We start from the raw sequence: 27,717 nt of genomic DNA on the forward strand, positions 1-27,717 counted from the left end.
ATTTAAAAAAATCTAAAATCTAAAATATATTTTGATTTGTTTAACACTTTTTTGGTTACTACATGATTCCATGTGTGTTATTTCATAGTTTTGATGTCTTCACTATTATTCTACAATGTAGAAAATAGTAAAAATAAAGAAAAAACGTTGAATGAGTAGGTGTGTCCAAACTTTTGACTGGTACTGTATGTATGTATGTATGTATGTATGTATGTATGTATGTATGTATGTATGTATGTATGTATGTATGTATGTATGTATGTATGTATATATATATATATATATATATATATATATATATATATATATATATATATATATATATACACACACATATACACATACATACATACACTACCGTTCAAAAGTTTGGGGTCACTTAGAAATGTCCTTGTTTTCCATGAAAACATACATGAAATTAGTTTGAATAGGAAATATAGCAAAATGAATAGGAAATGTAGTCATTGACAAGGTTAGAAATAAATGATTTTTAATTGAAATAATAATTGTGTCCTTTAAACGTAGCTTTCGTCAAAGAATCCTCCATTTGCAGCAATTACAGCCTTGCAGACCTTTGGCATTCTAGTTGTCAATTTGTTGAGGTAATCTGAAGAGATTTCACCCCATGCTTCCTGAAGCACCTCCCACAAGTTGGATTGGCTTGATGGGCACTTCTTACGTACCATACGGTCAAGCTGCTCCCACAACAGCTCAATAGGGTTGAGATCCGGTGACTGTGCTGGCCACTCCATTATAGACAGAATACCAGCTGACTGCTTCTTCCCTAAATAGTTCTTGCATAGTTTGGAGCTGTGCTTTGGGCCATTGCCCTGTTGTAGGAGGAAATTGGCTCCAATCAAGCACCGTCCACAGGGTATGGCATGGCATTGCAAAATGGAGTGATAGCCTTCCTTCTTCAAGATCCCTTTTACACTGTACAAATCTCCCACTTTACCACGAAGAATAGACTGACGAGTTTCAAAAGACATTTCTTTGTTTCTGGCCATTTTGAGCCTGTAATCAAACCCACAATTGCTGATGCTCCAGATACTCAACTAGTCTCAAGAAGGCCAGTTTTATTGCTTCTTTAATCAGCACAACAGTTTTCAGCTGTGCTAACATAATTGCAAAAGGGTTTTCTAATGATCAATTAGACTTTTAAAATGATAAACTTGGATTAGCAAACACAACGTGCCATTGGAACACAGGACTGATGGTTGCTGATAAATGGGCCTCTGTACGCCTATGTAGATATTCCATTACAAATCAGCCGTTTCCAGCTACAATAGCCATTTACAACATTAACAATGTCTACACCGTATTTCTGATCAATTTGATGTTATTTTAATGGACAAGGATATTTCTAAGTGACCCCAAACCTTTGAATGGTAGTTTATATATACAGTGGGGAGAATAAGTATTTGATACACTGCCGATTTTGCAGGTTTTCCTACTTACAAAGCATGTAGAGGTCTGTAATTTTTATCATAGGTACACTTCAACTGTGAGAGACGGAATCTAAAACAAAAATCACATTGTATGATTTTTAAGTAATTCCTTTATATTTTATTGCATGACATAAGTATTTGATACATCAGAAAAGCAGAACTTAATATTTGGTACAGAAACCTTTGTTTGCAATTACAGAGATCATACGTTTCCTGTAGGTCTTGACCAGGTTTGCACACACTGCAGCAGGGATTTTGGCCCACTCCTCCATACAGACCTTCTCCAGATACTTCAGGTTTCGGGACTGTCGCTGGGCAATACGGACTTTCAGCTCCCTCCAAAGATTTTCTATTGGGTTCAGGTCTGGAGACTGGCTAGGCCACTCCAGGACCTTGAGATGCTTCTTACGGAGCCACTCCTTAGTTGCCCTGGCTGTGTGTTTCGGGTCGTTGTCATGCTGGAAGACCCAGCCACGACCCATCTTCAATGCTCATACTGAGGGAAGGAGGTTGTTGGCCAAGATCTTGCGATACATGTCCCCATCCATCCTCCCCTCAATACAGTGCAGTCGTCCTGTCCCCTTTGCAGAAAAGCATCCCCAAAGAATGATGTTTCCACCTCCATGCTTCACAGTTGGGATGGTGTTCTTGGGGTTGTACTCATCCTTCTTCTTCCTCCAACCACGGCGAGTGGAGTTTAGACAAAAAAGCTCAATTTTTGTCTCATCAGGCCACATGACCTTCTCCCATTCCTCCTCTGGATCATCCAGATGGTCATTGGCAAACTTCAGACGGGCCTGGACATGCGCTGGCTTGAGCAGGGGGACCTTGCGTGCGCTGCAGGATATTAATCCATGACGGCATAGTGTGTTACTAATGGTTTTCTTTGAGACTGTGGTCCCAGCTCTCTTCAGGTCATTGACCAGGTCCTGCCGTGTAGTTCTGGACTGATCCCTCACCTTCCTCATGATCATTGATGCCCCACGAGGTGAGATCTTGCATGGAGCCCCAGACCGAGGGTGATTGACCGTCATCTTGAACTTCCATTTTCTAATAATTGCACCAACAGTTGTTGCCTTCTCACCAAGCTGCTTGCCTATTGTCCTGTAGCCCATCCCAGCCTTGTGCAGGTCTACAATTTTATCCCTGATGTCCTTACACAGCTCTATGGTCTTGGCCATTGTGGAGAGGTTGGAGTCTGTTTGATTGAGTGTGTGGACAGGTGTCTTTTATACAGTTAACGAGTTCAAACAGGTGCAGTTAATACAGGTAATGAGTGGAGAACAGGAGGGCTTCTTAAAGAAAAACTAACAGGTCTGTGAGAGCCGGAATTCTTACTGGTTGGTAGATGGTCAAATACTTATGTCATGCAATAAAATGCAAATTAATTACTTAAAAATCATACAATGTGATTTTCTGGATTTTTGATTCCGTCTCTCACGGTTGAAGTGTACCTATGATAAAAATTACAGACCTCTACATGCTTTGTAAGTAGGAAAACCTGCAAAATCGGCAGTGTATCAAATACTTGTTCTCCCCACTGTATGTATGCATGTATGTATGTATGTATGTATGTATGTATGTATGTATGTATGTATGTATGTATGTATGTATGTATGTATGTATGTATGTATGTATGTATGTATGTATGTATGTATGTATGTATGTATGTATGTATGTATGTATGTACAGTGAGGGAAAAAAGTATTTTATCCCCTGCTGATTTTGTACGTTTGCCCACTGACAAAGACATGATCAGTCTATAATTTTCATGGTAGGTTTATTTGAACAGTGAGAGACTGTTTTCCCTCACTGTATGTATGTATGTATGTATGTATGTATGTATGTATGTATGTATGTATGTATGTATGTATATATATATAGTCCTGACAACCTCTCCCCCACCCCACCCACGAACACAGGAAGGAAATGGACACTTGTTCTTTCCCCAACAAATCAGCGCAGCAACAATGACAAAGGGCACAAATAAAATTCTAAAACAAAAAATGGCAATCGGATATATGAAAACGACAAGTAAAAAAAATTGTACGGTAAGCTTGTTTTCCTACTTACAAGATTTATAAGAAAGGAGAATTTGACTAATGTAGCTGCAAGATAATAGAAATGGGAAACAAATCAAAGAACAGCATTGATACGATAAGATATGTATTATTCGTGGTCCAAGATTTCATAATGGTTCTTTGTTTTTAGGACTTTTCGTGGTGATATTTCTAGGTGCTCTTAACCCTTTACACTCGTGGGAATGCATATGCATTACCATGGTAGCAATCAAAAGGGAACAGTTTGGAGATTATGGGAAAATTATTAGACTAAAGGTGGGGACAAAACAGTTAATAATAATGTTGATTTTATGTGCATTTTATATTTACTGTACTTTTCACCACATTTGTTGAGAACGAAATCTGAAAATACTCTGGATACATTCAGTAACATGATAAGAATATTCATGAGAAATTACAAGGGTTTGAGAGGTCTGACTTGTGTCTCCAAGTGGCCACATCCTGTACCTCTCCAAAGTGTGCACAGTTCCTACATAATTTCAATGCACTTTTATGACTCAAAGAGTCTTCAATTAGAAGGTGCTTTTTTGAGCTCTCCTAGCTGTGCCGTTGAGGAACTAGAGCAAGCAGACTTTTAGTTGTTTGGAACACAGCCCTGCATCCCCGCCATCACACAATTACTGTTGTTTACGCATTCCAAAAACAGTGGGCATCGTTTGAAAGCGTGTTCTACTGCCAACATGGCTAGCTAAATTACAAAATACGATCTTACGGTGTTAGGCTTTCACAAGGCAATTCAGAGAAACAGATGGTCATTTTGGTGCGCATAGAATAGAGTGACGAGTGCATTCAGATGGGTGGTCCCTGCACATGTCTTCACAATACGACAAACATAGGCTCATTCTGTTCAGAACAACCCAGGGTATGACGTCATGTCATCTTGTAACTGTACATCATAATGATCATAAACGTTGACCCTGTATATGACATGAGTTTTATGATATGGAAATGTGAAGTGCACATTTGGACTAACTGGTGTTTGGCTTGCTTGTACGACATCAAAGCGGTATTTGTTATAAACCTCAATGTCTCATCTTTCAAAATACATTTACTTTATTTACATTCCCTCACTCAGTTGTCCAATTAGCGGGAGGGATGGGGCAACTTCTTGTCGTGTGTGGTGTTCAAGTTCAGAAACGCTGTCAGTCAAAACCAATACTGCGCTTTAAAGCGTTGACCTTGAGCTCTGACGTCATGTATAGCATGTTACTGTACAGCCACTACGTTCCCATTTAAGTGCTTATCAGTGTACAAATCTGCCATTTCGAACCCTTATACGGGTACGGCTGTAAAGAGTTAACATCAGTGTCAACAAAAGACATAGATAGTCGAAACAACCATTATACAAACAATATCATTACACAACTGAAAACTAAACCAAAAGATATTTCATAAACTATGTCTCCTGAACCTATTTGGACTAACTCCTTCACTGACACTCAGAATAGAGTTTTGAAAAAATTATCTTGTCAACAAAGTTAAAGAAATATGCAACATAGCCTAGATCAACTGAAAGACCACATTTTCCATAAAAATAGAGGATAGAACTCACAAGAATCATACTGGCAGCCATCCTACCCATTTCTCACAATTGGAGATGAAGACTAACATCTAACAGCTAGCATCATCCCAACTGAAATTCCCTTTGGCAGCTATTGACACAATGCACTGTCCATTACAAACAGTAAGACCAGCTCAGGGTTTTGTTGTAGAGATCACAGAGGAGTGGAAGCCTGAGCTTAAAGGGATAGTGCGACATTTAGGCAATTAAGCCCTTTTCTCTACTTACCCAGTCAGATGAACAGCATGTTAGCTGTTCCTGTAGACTTCCAGTCATTGCGCTAACGCTAGTTAGTAATGGCTCCAGAAACTACCTTCAACTTCCTTCAAACAAAATTGTATCCAAGTTCATCAGACCCTGGGTAAGTAGAAAAAAAGGCTTCATTGCCAAAATGTCACACTATTCCTTTAAGATCAGGCTTCCACTCCCCTCTGATGTGCACTATCACTTTAAGTTTTCTTTAAAAAAAATTTACCCTTATTTCTCCCCAATTTCATGATATCCAATTGGTAGTTACAGTCTTGTCCCATTGCTTCAACTCCCCTATGGATTTGGGAGAGGCGAAGGTCGAGAGCCATGCATCCTCCGAAACACGACCCTGCCAAGCCGCACTGCTTCTTGACACACTGCTCGCTTAACCCGGAAGCCAGCCGCACCAATGTGTCCGAGGAAACACCGTCCAGCTGGCGACCGAGTCAGCTTGCAGGAGCCCGGCCCACCACAAGGAGTCGCTAGAGCTCGATGGGACAAGGAAATCCCGGCCGGCCAACCCCTCCCGTAACCCAGACGACGCTGGGCAAATTGTGCGCCGCCTCATGGGTCTCCCGGTCACGGCCGGCTGTGACACAGCCTGGGATCGAACCAGGGTCTGTAGTGATGCCTCAAGCACTTCCTTAGACCGCTGCGCCACTCGGGAGGCCCCTTTAAGTGTTTTCACAGGTATGCAACTAAATCAAGTAGGCCTACAATCCAGGATATATCACCACAATTCCCTCCGCACACCACTTTATCCAACTGAAGACCACTGGCTCATCTCCACTTTATCCAACTGAAGACCACTGGCTCATATCCACTTTATCCAACTGAAGAGCACTGGCTCATCTCCACTTTATCCAACTGAAGAGCACTGGCTCATCTCCACTTTATCCAACTGAAGACCACTGGCTCATATCCACTTTATCCAACTGAAGACCACTGGCTCATCTCCACTTTATCCAACTGAAGACCACTGGCTCATCACCACTTTATCCAACTGAAGAGCACTGGCTCATCTCCACTTTATCCAACTGAAGACCACTGGCTCATCACCACTTTATCCAACTGAAGACCACTGGCTCATCACCACTTTATCCAACTGAAGACCACTGGCTCATCTCCACTTTATCCAACTGAAGACCACTGGCTCATCTCCACTTTATCCAACTGAAGAGCACTGGCTCATCTCCACTTTATCCAACTGAAGAGCACTGGCTCATCTCCACTTTATCCAACTGAAGAGCACTGGCTCATCTCCACTTTATCCAACTGAAGAGCACTGGCTCATCTCCACTTTATCCAACTGAAGAGCACTGGCTCATCTCCACTGCTAAATGAAACTGACTCAATATTGTGGCTTGTGTGGGCCAGCAGTTAGTGCCACAGACCCCGGGACACACATGTATACCCTCGACTCTCTCGTCTCCTCTTCACTGTCCTATGCCAATAAAACCACCAAAAACAAAAATAAATGAAACCGCAATAATAGTAGAGAAGGGAGATTATTCTGAGATGAACGATGGTGGATCGGTATCGTGGTCACAATGCTAAAGTGCACTGGCCAATTGTTTTACCAGAGATGTCAGTTCATCTTGCAGGTTGGAATAAAATACAAAAATGGCATAAGGAAATGACATGTAAGACAAATAACACCATGGGTGCATCTCAATAGTCTGAAGTGGATTCATCTTCTTGTCTCCTTTCGTTTCATCCACTGGTCTGAAGGAGTAGAAATGGTGAATACCATTTCCCAGATGAACATCCTGCATATCCTTTTGGAATGGGCCATGTTCATTAGGCAAATGTGGAACATTCATTTACAGATAGAAATATCGGAATAGAGCTGACATGATTGCTCTATATAATATATTTCTATATGAATGTTTTCACAACATCCCTGGCCTGTGTTTTCACAGCTAAATAAGAGACAATAAAGGAAAGGAAGCAACTTTAGACTATTGAGACGCACCCAGTACTAATCAAACCAGTTTTTGACACTTAACCTCCGACCCTGACCTTACCAGTCAAGCTATTGTCTCGGCTCAGGCCCGTGTGGAGCTTGCAGTGCACCAGTGCGGCGTCAAACAGCCACTGGCCAAACAGGTTGAGGACACTGTTGACCTTGGGCCTAGTGGGGGCGGGCAGCGGCCGGGGCTCAGAGCTGGTCAGGTTGGGGCTGGACAGTGGAGAGGTGGAGGACGGCTGGTGGGACACTTTGGGTTGGTGCGTCATATTCGCCTGGATGGGTAGGAGGGTGGGGGATAACCAGGAATGAATTAATTCACTGTCAAACGGGCATATTAAGAATATAAATGTTATGGGACATTAATATTTATTCCCATGATCGTCTGAGGCTTCCTTGGCAAAGGGATGCCGTATTTCTCCCATTTTACTTCAGATCTCGATTTTACTCTGATACAAATGGGCCATCTGAGGAAAAAACTACTCTGGTGTAGGAACCTACTGTGGAGGTTTTACTGGCCGTCTTGATGACCCCCGTGGGTTTGTTGCGGCGGCTGTGAGGGGGCGTGGTGTTGGTGGTGGTGGGGGGCGGCGGCACGCTCAGTCTGTTGATAGGGGTGGGCGGGGCACTGTCCGACCGGGGGCGGGAGATACCTGAGGGAGAGAGAGAGGAGGCGCATCAGAGGATATTCTGGTGTTTCAGGTGAAAACAGCAAGGACCAATCGGGTCCCATTTCCCCTCCACCCATATTTTGGTTAGAAGCGCCACTCGGATCAGGGACGATGTTAGTAACGTCAACATTGGCAGCTCATCATCTTTGCGGTTCACCCTTCCTCCACAAGAGAGAAAGATACCAGCTCAAAATGCACAAGCCATGTGATGTGGATAGATGTCTTCTTTGCTGGGTGATATTCACCACAGATAAAGGAACAATGTAAAACATTTATAAAAATAAGTATATACATTTTTTTTTTAAGAGAGAAAAATCCACACCACAATACATCGAGCAAGTTTCCCAATGTCACATTTTCGCTTCATAGCCTTGGGGTGGCTAGATAGCTAATTTTGATTGACAACACTTTACTTATTCAGATGCTTGGCGCAGACTATCAAACAGATACATGCATATAGTTACTGTCCACACTGACATTGATTGGGTGAGTGCTTCACATTACCACATGGATCAAACCCTCTAAACCTCTTTCTGCAATTTTCAGTGAAGCCCAAAACAATTTATAGGTAAACTGGGTTTCTGTATAAGCACTTTGTGACATCTGCTGATGTAAAAAGGGCTTTATAAATACATTTGATTGATTGATAGCCATCTTTCACAGATTTCAGCACTGATGATGCAACGTGGTGCACCAAACTGCTGCAGATGCCAATTGGACTGTATGGTCCGTTTAGTGGGTTTGCTAGCTAAGCTAACGAGGATATGTTTTATAAACACAAGTCTTGAAGCAACTTGACATACATTGCCACGGTGATGCTGCCACACACACTACACAATGTCTCTCCAAACACGCCATGGAAGATTATGACAACACTTTCCCCAACCAATTATCTCCATTATAACTTTCAAAGTTGATCAAATCTATTTTCTGGTTGATAAGGAAGGATAAGAGCAGGTTTGATTGTCATAAACAGTCATACCTTGCTATATCATCCATTATGCATTTATATTGACAGAATCATGAAAGGCTGCTTCAATTCAAGTGTACCTAAAAAGCTTACAATAGTATAGTCAAAGCGAGGGGTTATTACTAACAGGCCTATACTGTAAATGTGTAATGCTTTTCTACTAGCCTATATGAAAAGACCCAAAATACAGGGGTAGGGAAGTGAGGTTTTCAGGATTGAGACTGTTTGTCGCTGCGGTCCTGAAAGTGATTATGGATTTAAAAGGGCATGTCCACCATTTTTCAACCTCATATTCATAATCTCCAGCACCAAACCAGTGTTTACATATGTGAAAACAGCACATTTCTAAGTGATTAAAAAGATAAGGTCATAAGAAAAAATAATGATTTTTATAAGATTAAAAGTAAACAAACTGTGATTTCCAAAACCTGCAACAAGTTTCTAGCCCAAGGGAGGGTATTTTCTTGCTCTCCACATCACAGCGAATCTCAGTTAGTGTTTTTAAAATGTTGAAACGTTTTATGATGTCCTCAGGTAGAACTTTTAACTTCATATTTGTTTCTACAAAAGTGCCATTTTCACATATGTTGACACTGGTATTGTGCTGGAGATAATGAAAATGAGGTTTAAAAGTGGTGGAGTTGCCCTTTAAGTGCATGCACCAGCTACGTTCACCACACAAATCAGCTTTTTGCCAACCCCAGCAAATCCATCAAAATGTATTCAGCTCCCTTTATGATTGTTTGGGAGCAAACTACTACAGAGTACCATAGGAGGGCATGGAGTGAAGCCTTTCTCGGAAATTGTTCCTAGACACGGCGGCACCTGAAGGAAAGAAAGTGGTCAAAGCACAGCCTGGAATATCAGAACGCCGACAAACCAACCATGACAACATTCACCTGTTCTTTTGGCAGCTGACACAGCCATCGATCAAAATGAAGAATCAAAAACAACTTCGCAGTTTCACATTCTGACACGGTGAATGTTTTTTTTTCCTCCCATAGATGTGTATGAGTATGTTGTTTTTCGTGACTGTAGAAGTGTGGCACCTTTTGTCTTATGCCCAAACACCACTACAGGAAATCCAGTTCGTTATGTCCACAGACGCCTGTGCAATGTTAATGATTGGATTTGATTGGGTTAGGTCCGGTTTAATAGTGTACCTAGAGAGGGAAGTCTGTCACGTATATTGGTCCTAGGAGAAACTGTCACTCCTGAGGGAGAGAGAGACACTAGCGCTGTTTCTGGGGACGAAGAAGAAGAAACTAGAACAAGAAAGAAAAAGAGAAAAATGACAGAAAAGCTGAAACACAAAATGGAGGTTTAGTTGTTGGGCCAAATAACTGCTCAACAAGTTATGAAGTTATGTTAGGTATTTATTAAAGACGTTCTGTGTTTGTGCACTGTACTGTAAGACATAATTGGCCACATAGCTAATCCTAGTCTGCGATTTTCAAAATGGGGGTCTACTACTATTAACCAAAAGATGAATCGAAGTAGTGTTGCGTTGCATGCTAGAAACAATGTATGTGTTTCTTTAAACATGGGGATGTCAAGAGATTTAGGGAAGTATATAGACTGCGTGACAGTGCTTTGATTAAGTATAGGGCCAAAATGCAGAGAGGTCTGCTTGAGTTCAGAAATACAAACATGGTTGAAGTCTAAGACTGTTGGGAGGTGTAGAGCAGGGCATTCCAACTCTGTTCCTGGACCCTCCTAATTAGGGTTGGAGTGAAAACCTACAGGACGGTAGCTCTCCAGGAACAGGGTTGGAGAGCCCTGGTGTAGCTCAACGGGCACAAGACAGTAGAGAAATGAAATGAGAAAATTACAATAAAGCTCTTTTCATTTGAAAATGTCTGGTTCTTGTTTAAAAGCCAGTAAACAAGCCAGGACAAGTTGAGGGGTCAACCCATTAACAAAAGCCTTTAGTCGTTGCTGGTCATAAAATCAAGGTGTTACTAAGTCAAATAACATCTTTCCATGCTTTCCATGATCATTGTCCACAAAATCAGAACCCTTTTACCCTTCATTTGAATGACAAAGACGCAGTTTACTAAGTACCATAAGAGGGCAGTTTCTCTCGAATCTCTCTCTTTGCGACCCCAACACCTAGAGGGGACGGAAGATGTACATGATCTCTTGGTCAGAAGTTCTCCAGCAAAACATGAGAACTGAAGGGATTGGATATGTGTAAGAAATATGAAAAAATCTCCAGCCAGCCTATCAGTGGACAACATGGAACTAATATCATTACATACCTATCCAATTTTTAAGGGCCCGTATTAAGAAATTGTCTCGGAGTAGGGAATGCTGATCTGGAATCAGGTCCCCCCCTCGTCGATGTCATCTTATTAATTACGATATATAAGGGAAAAACTGATCCTTGATCAGCACTCCTACTCTGAGAAGCTTTATGAATACGGGCCCTGATCTACATGAATTGCCTAGAGGAAGAGGCTAGGGGATGTTTCTGGACAGGGCCAAAGTCAACTGTAACAGTATGGATAAAAAGCAATGCTAAGGTGAGGTGAGGTAGTCTTACCCAGGAAGGCGTCCACCAGGCAGCTGACCCCCCTCATGGCCCTGAAAAAGATCTGGGGCAGTTGCTTGAGACAGGGGTGATGTTGGATCACCTCCTGGGGTACGCCGCTCACCCCCAGCAGCTGCTCCTGGAACTTTGGCGTGGAGCTGACCGTCAAAGGGCTGCTCAGGTCCACCGGGTTACTGCAAGAGAAGGAGCGGGAGGGGGGACTTTTAATGTCGAGGTGCAAAAATTGGTCCTGAGCATGTTATTTCTCTCCACAACCCAGCCATGAGAGAGTAACAGTTACATTGATGTAGCCTATTACAATATTTACTACAATATTTCCCCAGATCACTTTCTTAGATCATCTAGAATCATTTTCTTGTACCTTTGGATAAAAAAAAGTGAGGTCCATCCAGTATGTTCTTCATTGAAATAAACAGTGTGATCTGTCTCGGATGATGATCCAAAAAAAGTCATCCCAGTATCATTTTATTATACTAAAATTAGGTCATCGGGGAGCATTTATACCGAATACATTCCAGGTGTAAACAGTAATAACTCTTATTCTGTGACACAGACCCAGATAGCTAGCTGTGTGGAACTCACCTCAGCATGTGCAGAAAGCGGAACCAGGTCTGAGCCACACAGTCATTGTCCATCTCAGTAGGGATGAGGTTGGCCTCCTCCTCTGGGACTTTGTACAGGGGGAAGGACGGACCGTAGGTGAACCGCAACAGTCTGTGCCAAAACAGAACATTTACACTTTCCATTTCAACCATTTCTTATTTGAACATTAACAAACATTTTTTATCTAGAAATGACTGCTGAGAGAAATGACTCCTGCCTGTTATCCAACTAGTTTTGTCCTACCTGAACTTGAGCACTCACATATGTTTCAAAACGTTATGCCCTACTGAACGGGACCCATATGTTTAAGCACTGAGCGTAAACAAAAGCCTGCAAACACAGGGTTGGCGACCACTGGTCTTGTTGTGGTGTGGCTACCTGGAGGTGAGGGCAGCAATGACCTTGCTCCACTGCTCCACCACGGGCGGGTGGTGCCTCCAGTTGGCCAGCATCTCCCTGGCCGTCTTCCAGTAGGGCGGCGTGGGGAAGCAGCGTGTGCAGGCCATGAACCACACCTCAAACAGAACGCTGATCAGCTTCTCAGCCAGCTTCTCCGCTATCCCACCTGAGAGAGTTGGGGGATGGCGGACAGGGGTGAGTAACTTTGAATAGGAAGAATGTTCTGGGTGCATAAAATAGCATATGAGAAAGAACACTGCATCTTCATTTGGAACTAAATAGTAATATTAGCAACTAAGTCAATTAACTTAGTCAAAGCCAAAACCATTATGGGACAAATCCTAATATCCACTTATTAATTATGTATTGATATCAATGGGAGACTAAGTAAACATTTGACTTAAGTGGATGTTAGAAGTTCCCCACGACACTACGAAAAGTACTCAAAGGCTGCCTATACACAGGCAGCCCAATTCTGATATTTTTCTACTAATTGGTCTTCTGACCAATCAAATCAGCTCTTTTGACGATAATTGGGCAAAAGATCAGAATTGGGCTGCCAGTGTAAAGGCAGCCTAATTGCATCTGTTCCGATGGACTGACCTCCGACAGTGGGCGGGGCTAGCAGAGTGTCATTTATGCGTAGCAGGAAGAGCAGCAACACCTCCCAGGTCTCCCGGGCCATGCCGCTGCCCGAATCCCTGGCCAGCTTCAGCACTGCCGTCAGCACCTGCTGGCACAGCCGGAAGTGCATGGGGCTGTAGTGCTCCGGCCTAAAAGAGGAGGGAGGGAGGTGAAGAAAGAGAGAGTTGGGGACCACATTTATAAAGAGAAGCCTGTAATAAACCTCTTCCATACTCCGTTCTCTCTAAGCCTTGTGATTTGGTTTGATGAACTAATGGAGGGTATCTGTCCCTATTTACAATTACCATGTTACATAAGCAATGTACTGCAACTTTTAGAGGTTGGAGCCTTAAGGTCAAGAAGTTGTAATGTAGAACATTGCATAAGATACCCCATAGTTAGCGGTTAGCTAGAGCGTAGACATACAGTTAGCTGTTAGCTATAGCGTAGACACACAGTAAGCCAGAGCGTAGACACACAGTTAGCGGCTATCTAGAGCGTAGACACACAGTTAGCGGCTAGCTAGAGCGTAGACACACAGTTAGCAGCTAGCTAGAGCGTAGACACACAGTTAGCGGCTAGCTAGAGCGTAGACACACAGTTAGCGGCTAAATAGAGCGTAGACACATTGTTAGCCAGAGAGCTTAGACACAAAGTTAGCGGCTAACTAGAACGTAGACAACAGTTAGCCAGAGAGCGTAGACATACAGTTAGCTTGTACCTGGGCATGAAGAGGTTGTGGAGGTGTTTGAGGATGGTCTGCACGTAGAAGTTGGGCTCCTTGACGATGGGCTGGGGGATGGAGTTGCGAGGAGTGACCAGCGCCATCATCCAGTCCGTGTAGACGTCCACACACAGCTTGACCGTGTCCCCGTCCAGAGGAAGGGTCAGGCCGTAGCAGAGCACCTCCATCGTCCACTTCACCTGTAAATCACATCACACAGAGAACTCTGTTGTTAGAAAGAGGTGGATGCATTGGACAAGCTGGACAGTCAGATGTCATGTCAGTGATTGCTGAATACATGGGGACAGGGTGGATTCATGTTTTAACACTTGAAAGCCAATCAAAATAAGATGGCCTAATTGTGCGTTAAGTTAAAAAGAAGTGTTTAGGCCTAATTATTATGATTGTCGTGAAATTAGCTCATTTCAAACACAGGGCTAAAGGGATGGTTCATCTAATTTGGAGAGGTAGGTGAACTAGAGCATGGTGGAACCAGCCTTGCAACGTTCACCATTCTATATCACTTCACGTGTCAAAACAGGAAGGTGAAGACAGCTATTAGGGCTCTGTACCGGTACCCCCTGTATATAGCCTCCCTACTGTTATTTTATTTTACACCTGCTCTTTATTATTTAATTATAAAAAATAAAAATAAAAACGTATCTATTATTTTCTTAAAAACTGCATTGTTGGTTAAGAGCTTGTAAGTAAGCATTTCACTAAGGGTCTACATCTGTTGTATTCGGCGCATGTGGCAAATAAAATTTGATTTGATTTGACTAGGCTGGTTCCACCATGCTAGGTGAACTATCCATTTATTTAACAAATACAGTATTATCCTAAAATACTACCATCTCAAATATGGGATGGTTGTACAAAACACAAGCCCTACAAGCTGTTACATAGCCCAGTGCTATGTTAATAGAATTATCAGGCAAACTAAAACCAGCAGGAAAGACAAGGAGGCACTTAATAAGAGAATGCGTACATTCTTTGGCAGATGGCTTACATTTTTCCTTAGCCTGGCCCTATTACAATCAAGCCATTCCTCTAAATGGCTGCTGGGACTGGGACTGGGGCGAGCTCAAGGAGCCGTAGTCCACTGGGGTGGAGAAACAGTCAATAAAGTTGCAGGGGTCGAATGCCCCAGGGGGATACACAGGAAATCCTCTCAATGTTATCAAGCGAGCCCAGAGGCCTGGGGCTGTCCGAGCGACAAGGCAAACATGATGAGGAAGTGAGCAGCAAGGACAAAAGGGGGTAAAGCCAAATACTATTTTTCACCCAGCAACAATCAGAGAGAGAAGAGATTTGAAAACACAATGGAATGTAGAGGGGGAGGTGGTGTGTGTGTGTGTGTGTGTGTGTGTGTGTGTATGGGTTTCAATCAAGCGTGCAGTACAAAAAAAATAAAAAATAAAAAAGTTTCCATTCGCCAGGAGGTAGTTGAGTCCTAATGTGCAGGTGACCGTTCAGCCTCCTTGGTTTTATAAAAATAAGGGACTGAAAAAGCCCATCAAGGGCGTGTTAAGGTCATGTAGCTTATGTTCTGCCTAGTTCCTCAAACACAATGTCAGAGGAACTTGGAGCTAAAGACGGAAGAAACTTTTACTTTTCAATTAGAATAAGTGCCAATGAAGTTGACCTTGACATTAAAATACCCTCCCCATACATAGAGCAAACATCAACTACCCTAGAAACAAGTTGGCATTCTAACTTCACTTTCTATTCCCCTTGAATGTCAAATGCTGCAACAATTGGGCCAAGTCAAGTCAAATCTCAGCCTACAGGGAGGAGGTCAGTGACCTGGCAGTGTGGTGCCAGAACAACAACCTCTCCCTCAATGTCAGTAAGACCAAGGAGCTGATCGTGGACTACAGGAAACAGGGGGAGAGGGGGAGAGGGGTTGAGCACGCCCCATCCACATCGACGGGGCCACAGTGGAGGAGTTTGAGAGCTTCAAATTCCTCTGTGTCCAAATCACTATAAAGTCATAAAAACATTGTCCAAACACACGCGCACAGTAGTGAAGAAGGCGTGACAGCGCCGCTTCCCCCTCAGGAGGTTGAAAAAGTTTGGCATGGGCCTTGAAATCCTAAAAAAGTTATACAGCTGGACCATTAAGAGCATATTGACTGGCTGCATCACTGCCTGGTATGGTAATAGCACCGCCCTCGATGGCATGGCTCTACAAAGGGTGGTGCGAACAGCCCAGTACATCACTGGGACCGAGCTCCATGCCATCCAGGACATCTATATCAGGCGGTGTGGTAGGAAGGCCCGGAAAATGGTTAAAGACTCCAACCACCCAAGCCATAGACTATTCTCTCTGCTTCCGCACGGCAAGCGGTACTGGTGCATCAAGTCTGGCACCAACAGGCTCTTGAACAGCTTCTATCCCCAAGCAATAAGACTGATAAATAGCTAACAAAATAGCTACACAGACTGAGTCAACCTTGTATCCTCATTGACCTTTTTCTTTTAGTCTCTATGCACACTCACAGGGCCCTACACATTCACACATAACATGCACGTAAAGCGGCTAGCAAAAGTATGTGTGCCCAGATTCTCTCTCTGTGCTTTGGCTCCAATAGTAAGTACCTCAGTCTTGTCTTGATTTAGCTGGAGGAAGTTGTGAGCCATCAGAGTATTTAAATCACTGTACAGTATAATAACTTATCTCTGGAGCTATAATCCTCTGGTGACACAGACATTTTAAGTTGTGCATTGTATGCGTAGCAGTGAAAATCAATGCCGTGTTTTCTGATAAAGCTGCCAAGGGGCAACATATACAGTGAGGGAAAAAAGTATTTGATCCCCTGCTGATTTTGTACATTTGCCCACTGACAAAGAAATGATCAATCTATAATTTTAATGGTAGGTTTATTTGAACAGTGAGAGGCAGAATAACAACAAAAAAATCCAGAAAAACACATGTCAAAAATGTTATAAATTGATTTGCATTTTAATGAGGGAAATAAGTATTTGACCCCCTCTCAATCAGAAAGATTTCTGCCTCGCAGGTGTCTTTTATACAGGTAACGAGCTGAGATTAGGAGCACACTATTAAAGGGAGTGCTCCTAATCTCAGCTTGTTACCTGTATAAAAGACACCTGTCCACAGAAGCAATCAATCAATCAGATTCCAAACTCTCCACCATGGCCAAGACCAAAGATCTCTCCAAGGATGTCAGGGACAAGATTGTAGACCTACACAAGGCTGGAATGGGCTACAAGACCATTGCCATGCAGCTTGGTGAGAAGGTGACAACAGTTGGTGCGATTATTCGCAAATGGAAGAAACACAAAATAACTGTCAATCTCCCTTGTCCTGGGGCTCCATACAAGATCTCACCTCGTGGAGTTGCAATGATCATGAGAACGGTGAGGAAACAGCGCAGAACTACACGGGAGGTCTTGTCAATGATCTCAAGGCAGCTGGGACCATAGTCAACAAGAAAACAATTGGTAACACACTACGCCGTGAAGGACTGAAATCCTGCAGCGCCCGCAAGGTCCCCCTGCTCAAGAAAGCACATATACAGGCCCGTCTGAAGTTTGCCAATGAACATCTAATGATTCAGAGGAGAACTGGGTGAAAGTGTTGTGGTCAGATGAGACCAAAATCGAGCTCTTTGGCATCAACTTAACTCGCTGTGTTTGGAAGAGGAGGAATGCTGCCTATGACCCCAATAACACCATCCCCACCATCAAACATGGAGGTGGAAACATTATGCTTTGGGGGTGTTTTTCTGCTAAGGGGACAGGACAACTTGACTGCATCAAAGGGACGATGGACGGGGCCATGTACCGTCAAATCTTGGGTGAGAACCTCCTTCCCTCAGCCAGGGCATTGAAAATGGGTCGTGGATGGGTATTCCAGCATGACAATGACCCAAAACACACGGCCAAGGCAACAAAGGAGTGGCTCAAGAAGAAGCACATTAAGGTCCTGGAGTGGCCTAGCCAGTCTCCAGACCTTAATCCCATAGGAAATCTGTGGAGGGAGCTGAAGGTTCGAGTTGCCAAACGTCAGCCTCGAAACCTTAATGACTTGGAGAAGATCTGCAAAGAGGAGTGGGACAAAATCCCTCCTGATATGTGTGCAAACCTGGTGGCCAACTACAAGAAACGTCTGACCTCTGTGATTGCCAACAAGGGTTTTGCCACCAAGTACTAAGTCATGTTTTGCAGAGGGGTCAAATACTTATTTCCCTCATTAAAATGCAAATCAATTTATAACATTTTTGACATGCATTTTTCTGGATTTTTTGTTGTTATTCTGTCTCTCTCTGTTCAAATAAACCTACCATTAAAATTATAGACTGATCATGTCTTTGTCAGTGGGCAAATTTACAAAATCAGCAGGGGATCAAATACTTTTTTCCCTCACTGTATGGACAGATACTCCAATCTCCGCTGTGGAGCTTTGCAGCTCCTTCAGGGTTATCTTTGGTCACTTTGTTGCCTCTCTGATTGGGCGGCCCTCTCTTGGCAGGTTTGTTGTGGTGCCATATTCTTTCAATTTTTTAATTGTGCTCCATGGGATGTTCAAAGTTTCTGATATTTTTTTATAACCCAACCCTGATCAGTACTTCTCCACAACTTTGTCCCTGACCTGTTTGGAGAGCTCCTTGGTCTTCATGGTGCCTCTTGCTTGGTGGTGCACCTTGCTTAGTGGTGTTGCAGACTCTGGGGCCTTTCAGAACAGGTGTATATATACTGGGATCATGTGACAGATCATGTGACACTTAGATTGCACACAGGTGGACTTTATTTAACTAATTATGTGACTTCTTAAGGTAATTGGTTGCACCAGATCTTATTTAGGTGCTTCATAGCAAAGGTGTGAATACATATGCACGCACCACTTTTCCGTTATTAATTTTTTTGAATTTTTTGAAACAAGTTATTTTTTTCATTTCACTTCACCAATTTTGACTATTTTGTGTATGTCCATTAGATGAAATCCAAATAAAAATCAATTTAAATTACAGGTTGTAATGCAACAAAATAGGCACTGTACATTTATAATGACTCTACACACACAACCACTCACTTACAAGCTGCTGCTACTCTGTTTATCTTATATCCTGTTGCCTAGTCACCTTACCCCATACATATCTACCTCCATCACTCCAGTATCCCTGCACATTGTAAATATGGTATTGGAACTGACCCTGTATATAGTCACCTTACCCCTATACATATCTACATCCATCACTCCAGTATCCCTGCACATTGTAAATATGGTATTGGAACTGACCCCGTATATAGTATGCTTACTTACTTGTTGTGTATTTCATATTTCTCTTATGTTTTTTTTTCTAGTATTGACTGTACTTGTGCATGTTACATTAAAACTAAAGTCTTCACCCTTACAGCTTAGTTACACCTATCTGATTCAGCTATGCAAAAACACCTGTTGTTGTCAGCAAAGGCTTCCTACCTCTTTGTCTGTCTTGAGCAGGTTGTCAGTGGATGGGGTGCCCAGGGTCACCCCCAGGGGTTTAACCACTGCATTGGCCACATCGCGCCCAACTGCCGGAGGGTACGAGTGAAGGACACTCAGGTGGCCCTGGTCGCTCTGCACCACCAGGTGCAGAGACCTCCACTCCGAGTACATGGTGGTGGCGTTCGCTCCTACTGGGTCCGATTGCTACCTGTGTGTACAAAGTGGAGTGAAGTCAGAATATGGGGAAACTACAGAGTGGACTGATGGCTCCAGCCTGAAGCGGACTTGATTGTAGCTGTTTGTAACTTGAATAAACACTCATAACCATTACTTATACTGACCCAAAAAATAAAACGCAACTATTTCAAAGATTTTACTGAGTTACAGTTCATAGGAGGAAATCAGTCAATTGAAATAAATTCATAAGGCCCTAATCAATGGATTTCACATAACTGGGCAGGGGCGCAGTCATAGATGGGCATAGGCCCACCCACTTGGGAGTCAGGTCCACCCACTCGGTAGCCAGGCCCGCCAATCGGAATGAGTTTTTCCCCACAAAAGGGCTTTATTCAAGACAGAAATACTCCTCAGCACTGCAGTGCTTGAGGCATCACTACTGATCCGGGTTCGATCCCGGGCTGTGTCGCAGCCAGCTGCGACCGGGAGACCCATGAGGGGACGCACAATTGTGTCAAGAAGCAGTCAAGGGGTCTGAATACTTTCCGAATGCACTGTACATCCAACTGGCCTCACAACCGCAGGCCAGGGTCGTGTTTCGGAGGACGTATGGCTCTCGACCTTCGCCTCTCCCGAGTCCGTACGGGAGTTACAGCGATGGGACAAGACTGTAACTACCAATTGGATATCATGAAATTGGGGAGAAAAAGGTGTAAAAAAAAAATAATATATTTTTTAAACATAACAAAAATAAATACTCCTCAGCAACCCCCCTCCCCCTCCTCAGACGATCCCGCAGGTGAAAAAAGCCAGATGTGGTGGTCCTGGGCTGGCTTTGTTACACGTGGCCTGCGGTTGTGAGGCCAGTTGGATGCATTCGGAAAGTATTCAGACCCCTTGACTTTTTTCACATTGTTACGTTACAGCCTTATTCAACAATGGATTGTTTGTTTTTTCTCCTCAATCTACACACAATACCCCACAATGACCAAGCAAAAACAGGATTGTATTTTTTTGTGCAAATTTATAAAACATTACATTACATTACTAACTGATATATCACATTTACATAAGTATTCAGACCCTTTACTCAGTACTTTGTTGAAGCACCTTTGGCAGCGATTACAGCCTCAAATCTTCTTGGGTATGACGTTACAAGCTTGGCACACCTATATTTGGGGAGTTTCTCCCATTCTTCTCTGCAGATCCTCTCAAGCTCTGTCAGGTTGGATGGGGAGCGTTTCCCTCGATCCTGACTAGTCTTCCAGTCCCTGCCGCTGAAAAACATCCCCACAGCATGATGCTGCCACCACCATTCTTCACCGTAGGGATGGTGCCAGGTTTCCTCCAGACGTGACGCTTGGCATTCAGGCCAAAGAGTTAAATCTTGGTTTCATCAGACCAGGGAATCTTGTATCTCATGGTCCGAGTCCTTTAGGTGCCTTTTGCCAAACTCCAAGCGGGCTGTCATGTGCCTTTTACTGAGGAGTGGTTTCCGTCTGGCCACTCTACCATAAAAGGCCTGATAGGAAGAGTGCTGCAGAGATAGTTGTCCTTACGGAAGGTTCTCCCATCTCTACAGAGGAACTCTGGAGCTCTGTCAGAGTGGCCATCGGGTTCTTGGTCACCTTCTTACATTTAAGAATGATGGCCACTGTGTTCTTAGGAACCTTCAATGCTGCAGAATGTTTTTGGTACCCTTCCCCAGATCTGTGCCTCGACACAATCCTGTCTCGGAGCTCTTCGGGCAATTCCTTCGACCTCATGGCTTGGTTTTTGCTCTGACTGTGGGACCTTATATAGACAGGTGTGTGCCTTTCCAAATCATGTCCAATCAATTGAATTTACCACAGGTGGACTCAAATCAAGTTTTAGAAACATCTCAAGATTGATCAATGGAAACAGGATGCACCGGAGCTCAATTTCGAGTCTCATAGCAAAGGGTCTGAATACTTATGTAAATAAGGTATTTCTGTTTTATATTTTCAATACATTTGCAAACAAATCTAAAAATCTGTTTTCGCTTTGTCATTATGGGGTATTGTGTGTAGATTGATGAGGAAATGTATTTATTTAATCAATTTTAGAATAAGGCTGTAACGTAACAAAATGTGGAAAAAGTCAAGGGGTCTGAATACTTTCCGAATTCACTATACTGCCAAATTCTCTAAAACGACGTTGGGGGCAGTTTATGGTAGAGAAATTCACATTGAATTCTCTGGCAACAGCAATGGATGGATTATCTTGGCGAAGGAGAACTGTTCACTAACAGGGATGTAAACAAATTTGTGCACAAAATGTAAGCGAAATAAGCTTTTTGTGCATCCGGAAAATTTCTGGAATCTTTTATTTCATCTCATGAAAAATAGGACCAACACTTTACATGTTGCGTTTATATTTTTGTTCAGTATATAAAGTGGAACCTGAAGCAAGCTTGGTTGTAACTTGAATAAACACCCATAACCATTACATAGAAAGTGGACCCTGGTGCTGATATTCCCACAAGTGTATATTCAGTTTGACCTTTTCATGTAGTTTGAAAAGTCGACATATGTCAAACGCGAACTATGCGTGATAAGGAACATTTGAAGTTGACCAACGCTGTGCATAGGCGCTAGCTATATAACAAGTTAACATTGAACTGGAGTGAGCCTTGACGTGTTATTTCCAGAATGATCTGAATGGAATGTTAACAGAAAGGGCTCACTGAGTGCCAAATGCACACTTGAACTGGACTGACCACCTGGCACTGACTCTCCACACATGCACTCACTCAGATACACAGTACACTCATCCACACACAACTGCTGCTACCAGACTCTTATTATTGCTAAATAATCCAAAACACATACAAAAATGTGACTATAAATTGAGTTAAATGCTTATGCGAAATGTTTTATTATATTCTACTGACCCATTTAATGTATATGTTCGTATTCTTATCTGTTATTATTTCTTATTGTTGTGGCATTGTTGAGAAGGAACCTGCAAGGAAGCATTTTGTTGGACGGAACCATGTGTATCCTGTACATACCACTAATACTAGGGATGTCAAACGTTCAGGCTGTGCAGCCAATACGCTCTAGTCTAGAGCACCCGGTTAAATTGTGTTTGAGAGCATTTTTTAACTCTCTAAAATGGTTAAATGAGTGAGAAAGATGATGTTGTTGCAATATACTATCATCTTAAATTGACATGTCAAATTAATTAATTATTAATATTATTATTTTTTAAATTTAATTAATTAAATTATTTTGCCATATTCATTTACTGTATATTGCGCTAATTTCCCTAATGTGGTAACAGTTTGTGTTACTACCTTACACAAGCTTGAATTTTCACCTCATAAAATTTTGCGGAATTACACATCCTTTTTACCTCAGATTGGTGATTGTTAGTATAAAAGTGTATAGGTCATCACAATGACATAAGATTGATTGCTTAAAACAGATCAATATCTTTGGTTTTGTACCTTTGATTTAGTCACACGCACTGGGATGCTCAGGACTTAGAACGCGGAGTTAATGAAATGGCCAGGAAATGGCACGGTCTCTCTAGAAAAGTCGCTGGCCATACACCAATACATGGATTTGAAGGTCAAATTTGAACTTAAATAGCAGTCAACCATTGTCACGGTTGATATCCTGTGCCGCGTCGTGATTATTTTAAGTTAACAGAAAAAGTGGTCTGTTCCCTTTTCCGTGATGGCAGCCTCCGAAATCAACATTGGGCATTCCAAAATATAGATATAAATTCTCATCTAACCAATCATGTATAGGTTATTCCAAGTTTCCATGTGGCCTTTGAAAAGTGTTAGTTTAAACAGCACTACACGCCAAACATTTGCCCCCTGTTCTATAGATTTCAATATGATATTGATGGAAGAAAAAAAGTGTTACGCTACACTTACCGCGTTGGCGACCCACTTGACTCAAAATGCAACACTTCAAAATGTAGCTAGCTGTCTACAAATTGTCCTCTAACCAGTGATGTACATTATTCCCAGATTACATGTGTTTTTTTAGCTGGGTTAACAGGACGTGCAACCTCAATTTCCCCCTCTCGCGCAATTGATTTCAACGCGATAACTATGAGTGATTGACAATCAATAAGTGTTGCGTTTCTTCTTCTGTTTTGGTGACCCCCAAATCAAAATGCATCACTCCAAAATGGATCTGACTGTCTTCTGCAGATTGTTCGCTAACCAGTGCTGTAAAAAATATATCCAGTTTCCATGTGTTTCTTTTTGTTGTTGTGTTCGTTTCAACAGCACATACAACCTGATTTCCCCCGTAATTTATATCAGCGATTTATTGCCACTTGTCAAAACAACAGGGTTTTTGGTGCATGTGCAATTTATTAGATGCTCGGAATATGATTATTGTTGCACATGTATGTGTAGATAGTACATTTTTTGTTTAGGTTTTCAATATATCACAAACTGTTTCTGCATATTGGTTATTGATTTGGACACGTTAAAACTGTTTTGACATTGGGCTATTTATCAAAATGTCTTGTGAACAGGAAGCAGCGACAGCATCATTTTCAACGTATGTTTCAGTAATATAAATTGAAGCAGAGTCTTCGACAAACCTATAACTATTATTTGGAACACTACTCCTCTTACACAGTTTAAATTTTGGAAAAGCATTCCAGGTGAAGCTGGTTGAGAGAATGCCAAGAGTGTGCAAAGCTGTCATCAAGGCAAAGGGTGGCTATTTGAAGAATCTCAAATCTCAAATATATTTAGATTTGTTTAACACTTTTTTGGTTACTACATTATTCCATATGTGTTATTTCATAGTTTTGATGTCTTCACTACTATTCTACAATGTAAAAAAATGAAAAAAATGAAGAAAAACCCTTGAATGAGTAGGTGTGTCCAAACTTTTTGACTGGTAGTGTATGTAAATTGTAAAGAATTTTGTCTGTAACTTATTTTTTGTTATTTGTCAGACACTAGTAAGACTAGCTGTCGCCATTGTCGTCAGCTGATGAAGATCCTAATAAATAAAATAAAAATAAATGTGTACATTAAAAACAGTGAACCTGTGGAATGTGCAGCCAGATCCTGCTAATTTGAGTATAAAATTAATAATATGTCATCATTAGGCCTGCAGAAGGTTCAGGTGGCATCCTATTTTGACAATAACGCTGCAGGTAGTAGCTTGAGATTGGGACTCAAACCCATGATCTTGTTAGTCCAAACAGCTAAGATATTATGAAAGGAGGTCGGAACTGCTTAGTTGCTGGTGTTGTACATACACTACATATACAAAAGTATGTGGCCACTCCTTCAAATGAGTGGATTCGGCTATTTCAGCCACACCCGTTGCTGACAGGTGTATAAAATCGAGCACACAGCCATGCAATCTCCATGGACAAACATTGGCAGTAGAATGGCCTTACTGAAGAGCTCAGTGACTTTCAACGTGGCACCGTCCTAGGATGCCACCTTTCCAACAAGTCAGTTCATCAAATTTCTGACCTGCTAGAGCTGCCCCGGTCAACAGTAAGTGCTGTTATTGTGAGTAGAAATGTCTAGGAGCAACAACAGCTCAGCCGTGAAGTGGTACGCCACACAAGCTCACAGAACGGGACCGCCGACTGCTGAAGTGTGTAGCGTCTGTGCTCAGTTGCAACACTCACTACAGATTTCCAAACTGCTTCTGGAAGCAACATCAGCACAATACAATGTAAGTCGGGAGCTTCATGAAATGAGTTTCCATGGCCGAGCAGCCACACACAAGCCTAAGATCATCATTCGCAATGCCAAGTGTAAGCTGGAGCAGTGGAAACACGTTCTCTGGAGTGATGAAACACGCTTCACCAGCTGGCAGTCCGACGGACAAATCTGGGTTCGGCGGATGCCAGGAGAACGCTACCTGCCCGAATGCATAGTGCCAACTTTAAAGTTTGGTGGAAGAGGAATAATGGTCCGGAGCTGTTTTTCATGGTTCGGGCTAGGCCCTTTTGTTCCAGATAAGGGAAATCGTAACACTACAGCATACAATGACATTCTAGACGAGTCTGTGCTTCCAACTTTGTGGTAATAGTTTGGGGAAGGCCCTTCCCTGTTTCAGCATGACAATGCCCTCGTGCACAAAGCGAGGTCCATACAGAAATGGTTTGTCGAGATCGGTGTGGAAAAACTTGACTGGCCTGCACAGAGCCCTGGCCGCAACCCCATCGAACACCTTTGGGATGAATTGGAACGCAGACTGCGAGTCAGGCCTAATCGCCCAACATCCGTTCCCGACCTCACTAATGCTCGTGGCTGAATGGAAGCAAGTCCCCGCAGCAATGTTCCAAGATCTAGTGGAAAGCCTTCCCAGAAGAGTGGTGGCTGTTATAGCAGCAAAGGGGGGACCAACTCCATATTAATGCCCATGATTTTGGAATGAGATGTTCGAAGAGCAGGTGTCCACATACTTCTGGCCATGTAGTGTAGTTGTCAATGGTTTTAGCGGAGCTGGGGGTCTCCTTGCCCCCCACCAGCCAAATCTAACGCTATTGTGACGTTTTATTGTTAACGACCTCTTATTATCTGGTACCGATATAACGTTACAGGTGTTTTAGTAACTGCATCAAAAACATTTTCAATAACTTTTTATAAACAACTGAACATTTGACCACCTTCCCAACAAGTTAGATAAAAAGTTAGAGGCTACAACATCTTTATCTACTTCTCTGCTTCTCAAAACTGTAGGTCGGAACAAAAATATCTGCTACGGATCTAACGATACAGCTGTTTTAGTAAACATGACCATTTTCCCAAACAACTGCCGTTTTGACCACTACCCCAACAAGTCAGACAAAAACTTGCTGTATGGAATCTTCCTCTACTTTTCAAATCAGAAAGCAGAACAGGAATAGCTTCTAGCAATCAAGAGGTAGAGCTGTTTTAGTAACCCATCAACTGCTTTCAGATGCAGTAAGTCATGTCAGAAGCTAGCAGATTCATTACTTGCCAACAACAGCTGCAAATTACAATAAAACTACATCACGTTTTGAAGTTCACTTGCTTTGTCCAACACTATCATGAATCTAGCAAATAGTTTTTGTTGGTCAGCATGCAGTATTTATTTAGTTTTATAGCACAAACTTTTGTTAGCATGTTTCTCACACTGGTTTTAGTCTTGGAGGGAGCAGGCCTGCAAAGGCACTGCAGGGTGGTTGCCTAGCAACACATGCCTCGGAGGGAGACAACTTCTTCATAGCAACAAGCACTGACCATAAAATTACTGACCACTACTGCCCATAACTACTGACCACAACTACTAAACCACATAACTACTGACCACAACCATAAAAAACTATTGACCACATCTACTGACCACAACTACACCACACAGCTACTTACCAAAACTACTGACCATACAACTAATGACTACAATCACAACTATTGACCACAGCTACTGACCACAACCACTGACCAAAGCGACTGACCACTACTACTGAACACCACACCTACTTAACAAAACTACTGACCACAACCACAAAACTACTAACCACTTTTACTGGCCACAGTGACTGATCACAACCACACAACTACTGACCACAACCACTGACCAGAACTAATGAAACACACATCTACTTACCATAACTACTGACCACAAAACTACTGACCCACAAAACAACTACTGACCACAACACAACTACTGACCACAAAACGAATGACCACAACTACTGACCAGAACTACTGACCACAACCACACAACTACTGACCATGTCCATCCTGTACAGCCGAAAGAACCTGCAACACAACTAACTCAAATCAAATCCATTTTTATTTGTCACATGCGCCGAATACAACAGGTGTAGACCTTACAGTGAAATGCTTACTTACAAGCCGTTAACCAACAATGCAGTTTTAAGAAAGAATACCCCCCCCCCCCCCAAAAAAAAGTAACAAATAATTAAAGAGCAGCAGTAAAAATAACAATAGCGAGGCTATATACAGGGGGTACCGGCACCGAGGGAATGTATGGGGGCACCGGTTAGCTGAGGTAATTGAGGTAATATGTACATGTAGGTAGGGTTATTAAAGTGACTATGCATAGATAATAAACAGAGAGTAGCAGCAGCGTAAAAGGGGGGGGGGGGGCATTTGATGTTCAGGAGTCTTGTCTTATGGCTTGGGGGTAGAAGCTGTTTAGCAGCCTCTTGGACCTAGACTTGGCGCTCCGGTACCGCTTGCTGTGAGGTAGCAGAGAGAACAGTCTATGACTA

At 42.5% G+C, this 27,717-nt stretch overlaps 1 protein-coding gene across 1 annotated transcript in view; it reads right to left on the reverse strand.

Moving 5' to 3' along the window:
* LOC311134086 (ral GTPase-activating protein subunit beta-like) overlaps nt 1-27,717 on the reverse strand; it is a 77,175-nt gene that overhangs the window by 47,149 nt on the left and 2,309 nt on the right. Inside the window, exons 2-9 of the mRNA XM_084167676.1 lie at nt 19,303-19,516; nt 13,851-14,053; nt 13,109-13,278; nt 12,485-12,671; nt 12,086-12,217; nt 11,495-11,676; nt 7,810-7,961; nt 7,367-7,583 (exon numbers count right to left, since the gene is read on the reverse strand). Of these exons, the coding sequence (XP_084023802.1) occupies nt 7,367-7,583; nt 7,810-7,961; nt 11,495-11,676; nt 12,086-12,217; nt 12,485-12,671; nt 13,109-13,278; nt 13,851-14,053; nt 19,303-19,479 (1,420 nt within the window). The 5' untranslated portion in view covers nt 19,480-19,516. The remainder of the gene's footprint in view (nt 1-7,366; nt 7,584-7,809; nt 7,962-11,494; nt 11,677-12,085; nt 12,218-12,484; nt 12,672-13,108; nt 13,279-13,850; nt 14,054-19,302; nt 19,517-27,717) is intronic.

This window comes from Coregonus lavaretus, assembly GCF_964263955.1.
Source record: "Coregonus lavaretus genome assembly, chromosome: 8".
Taxonomy (NCBI): domain Eukaryota; kingdom Metazoa; phylum Chordata; class Actinopteri; order Salmoniformes; family Salmonidae; genus Coregonus; species Coregonus lavaretus.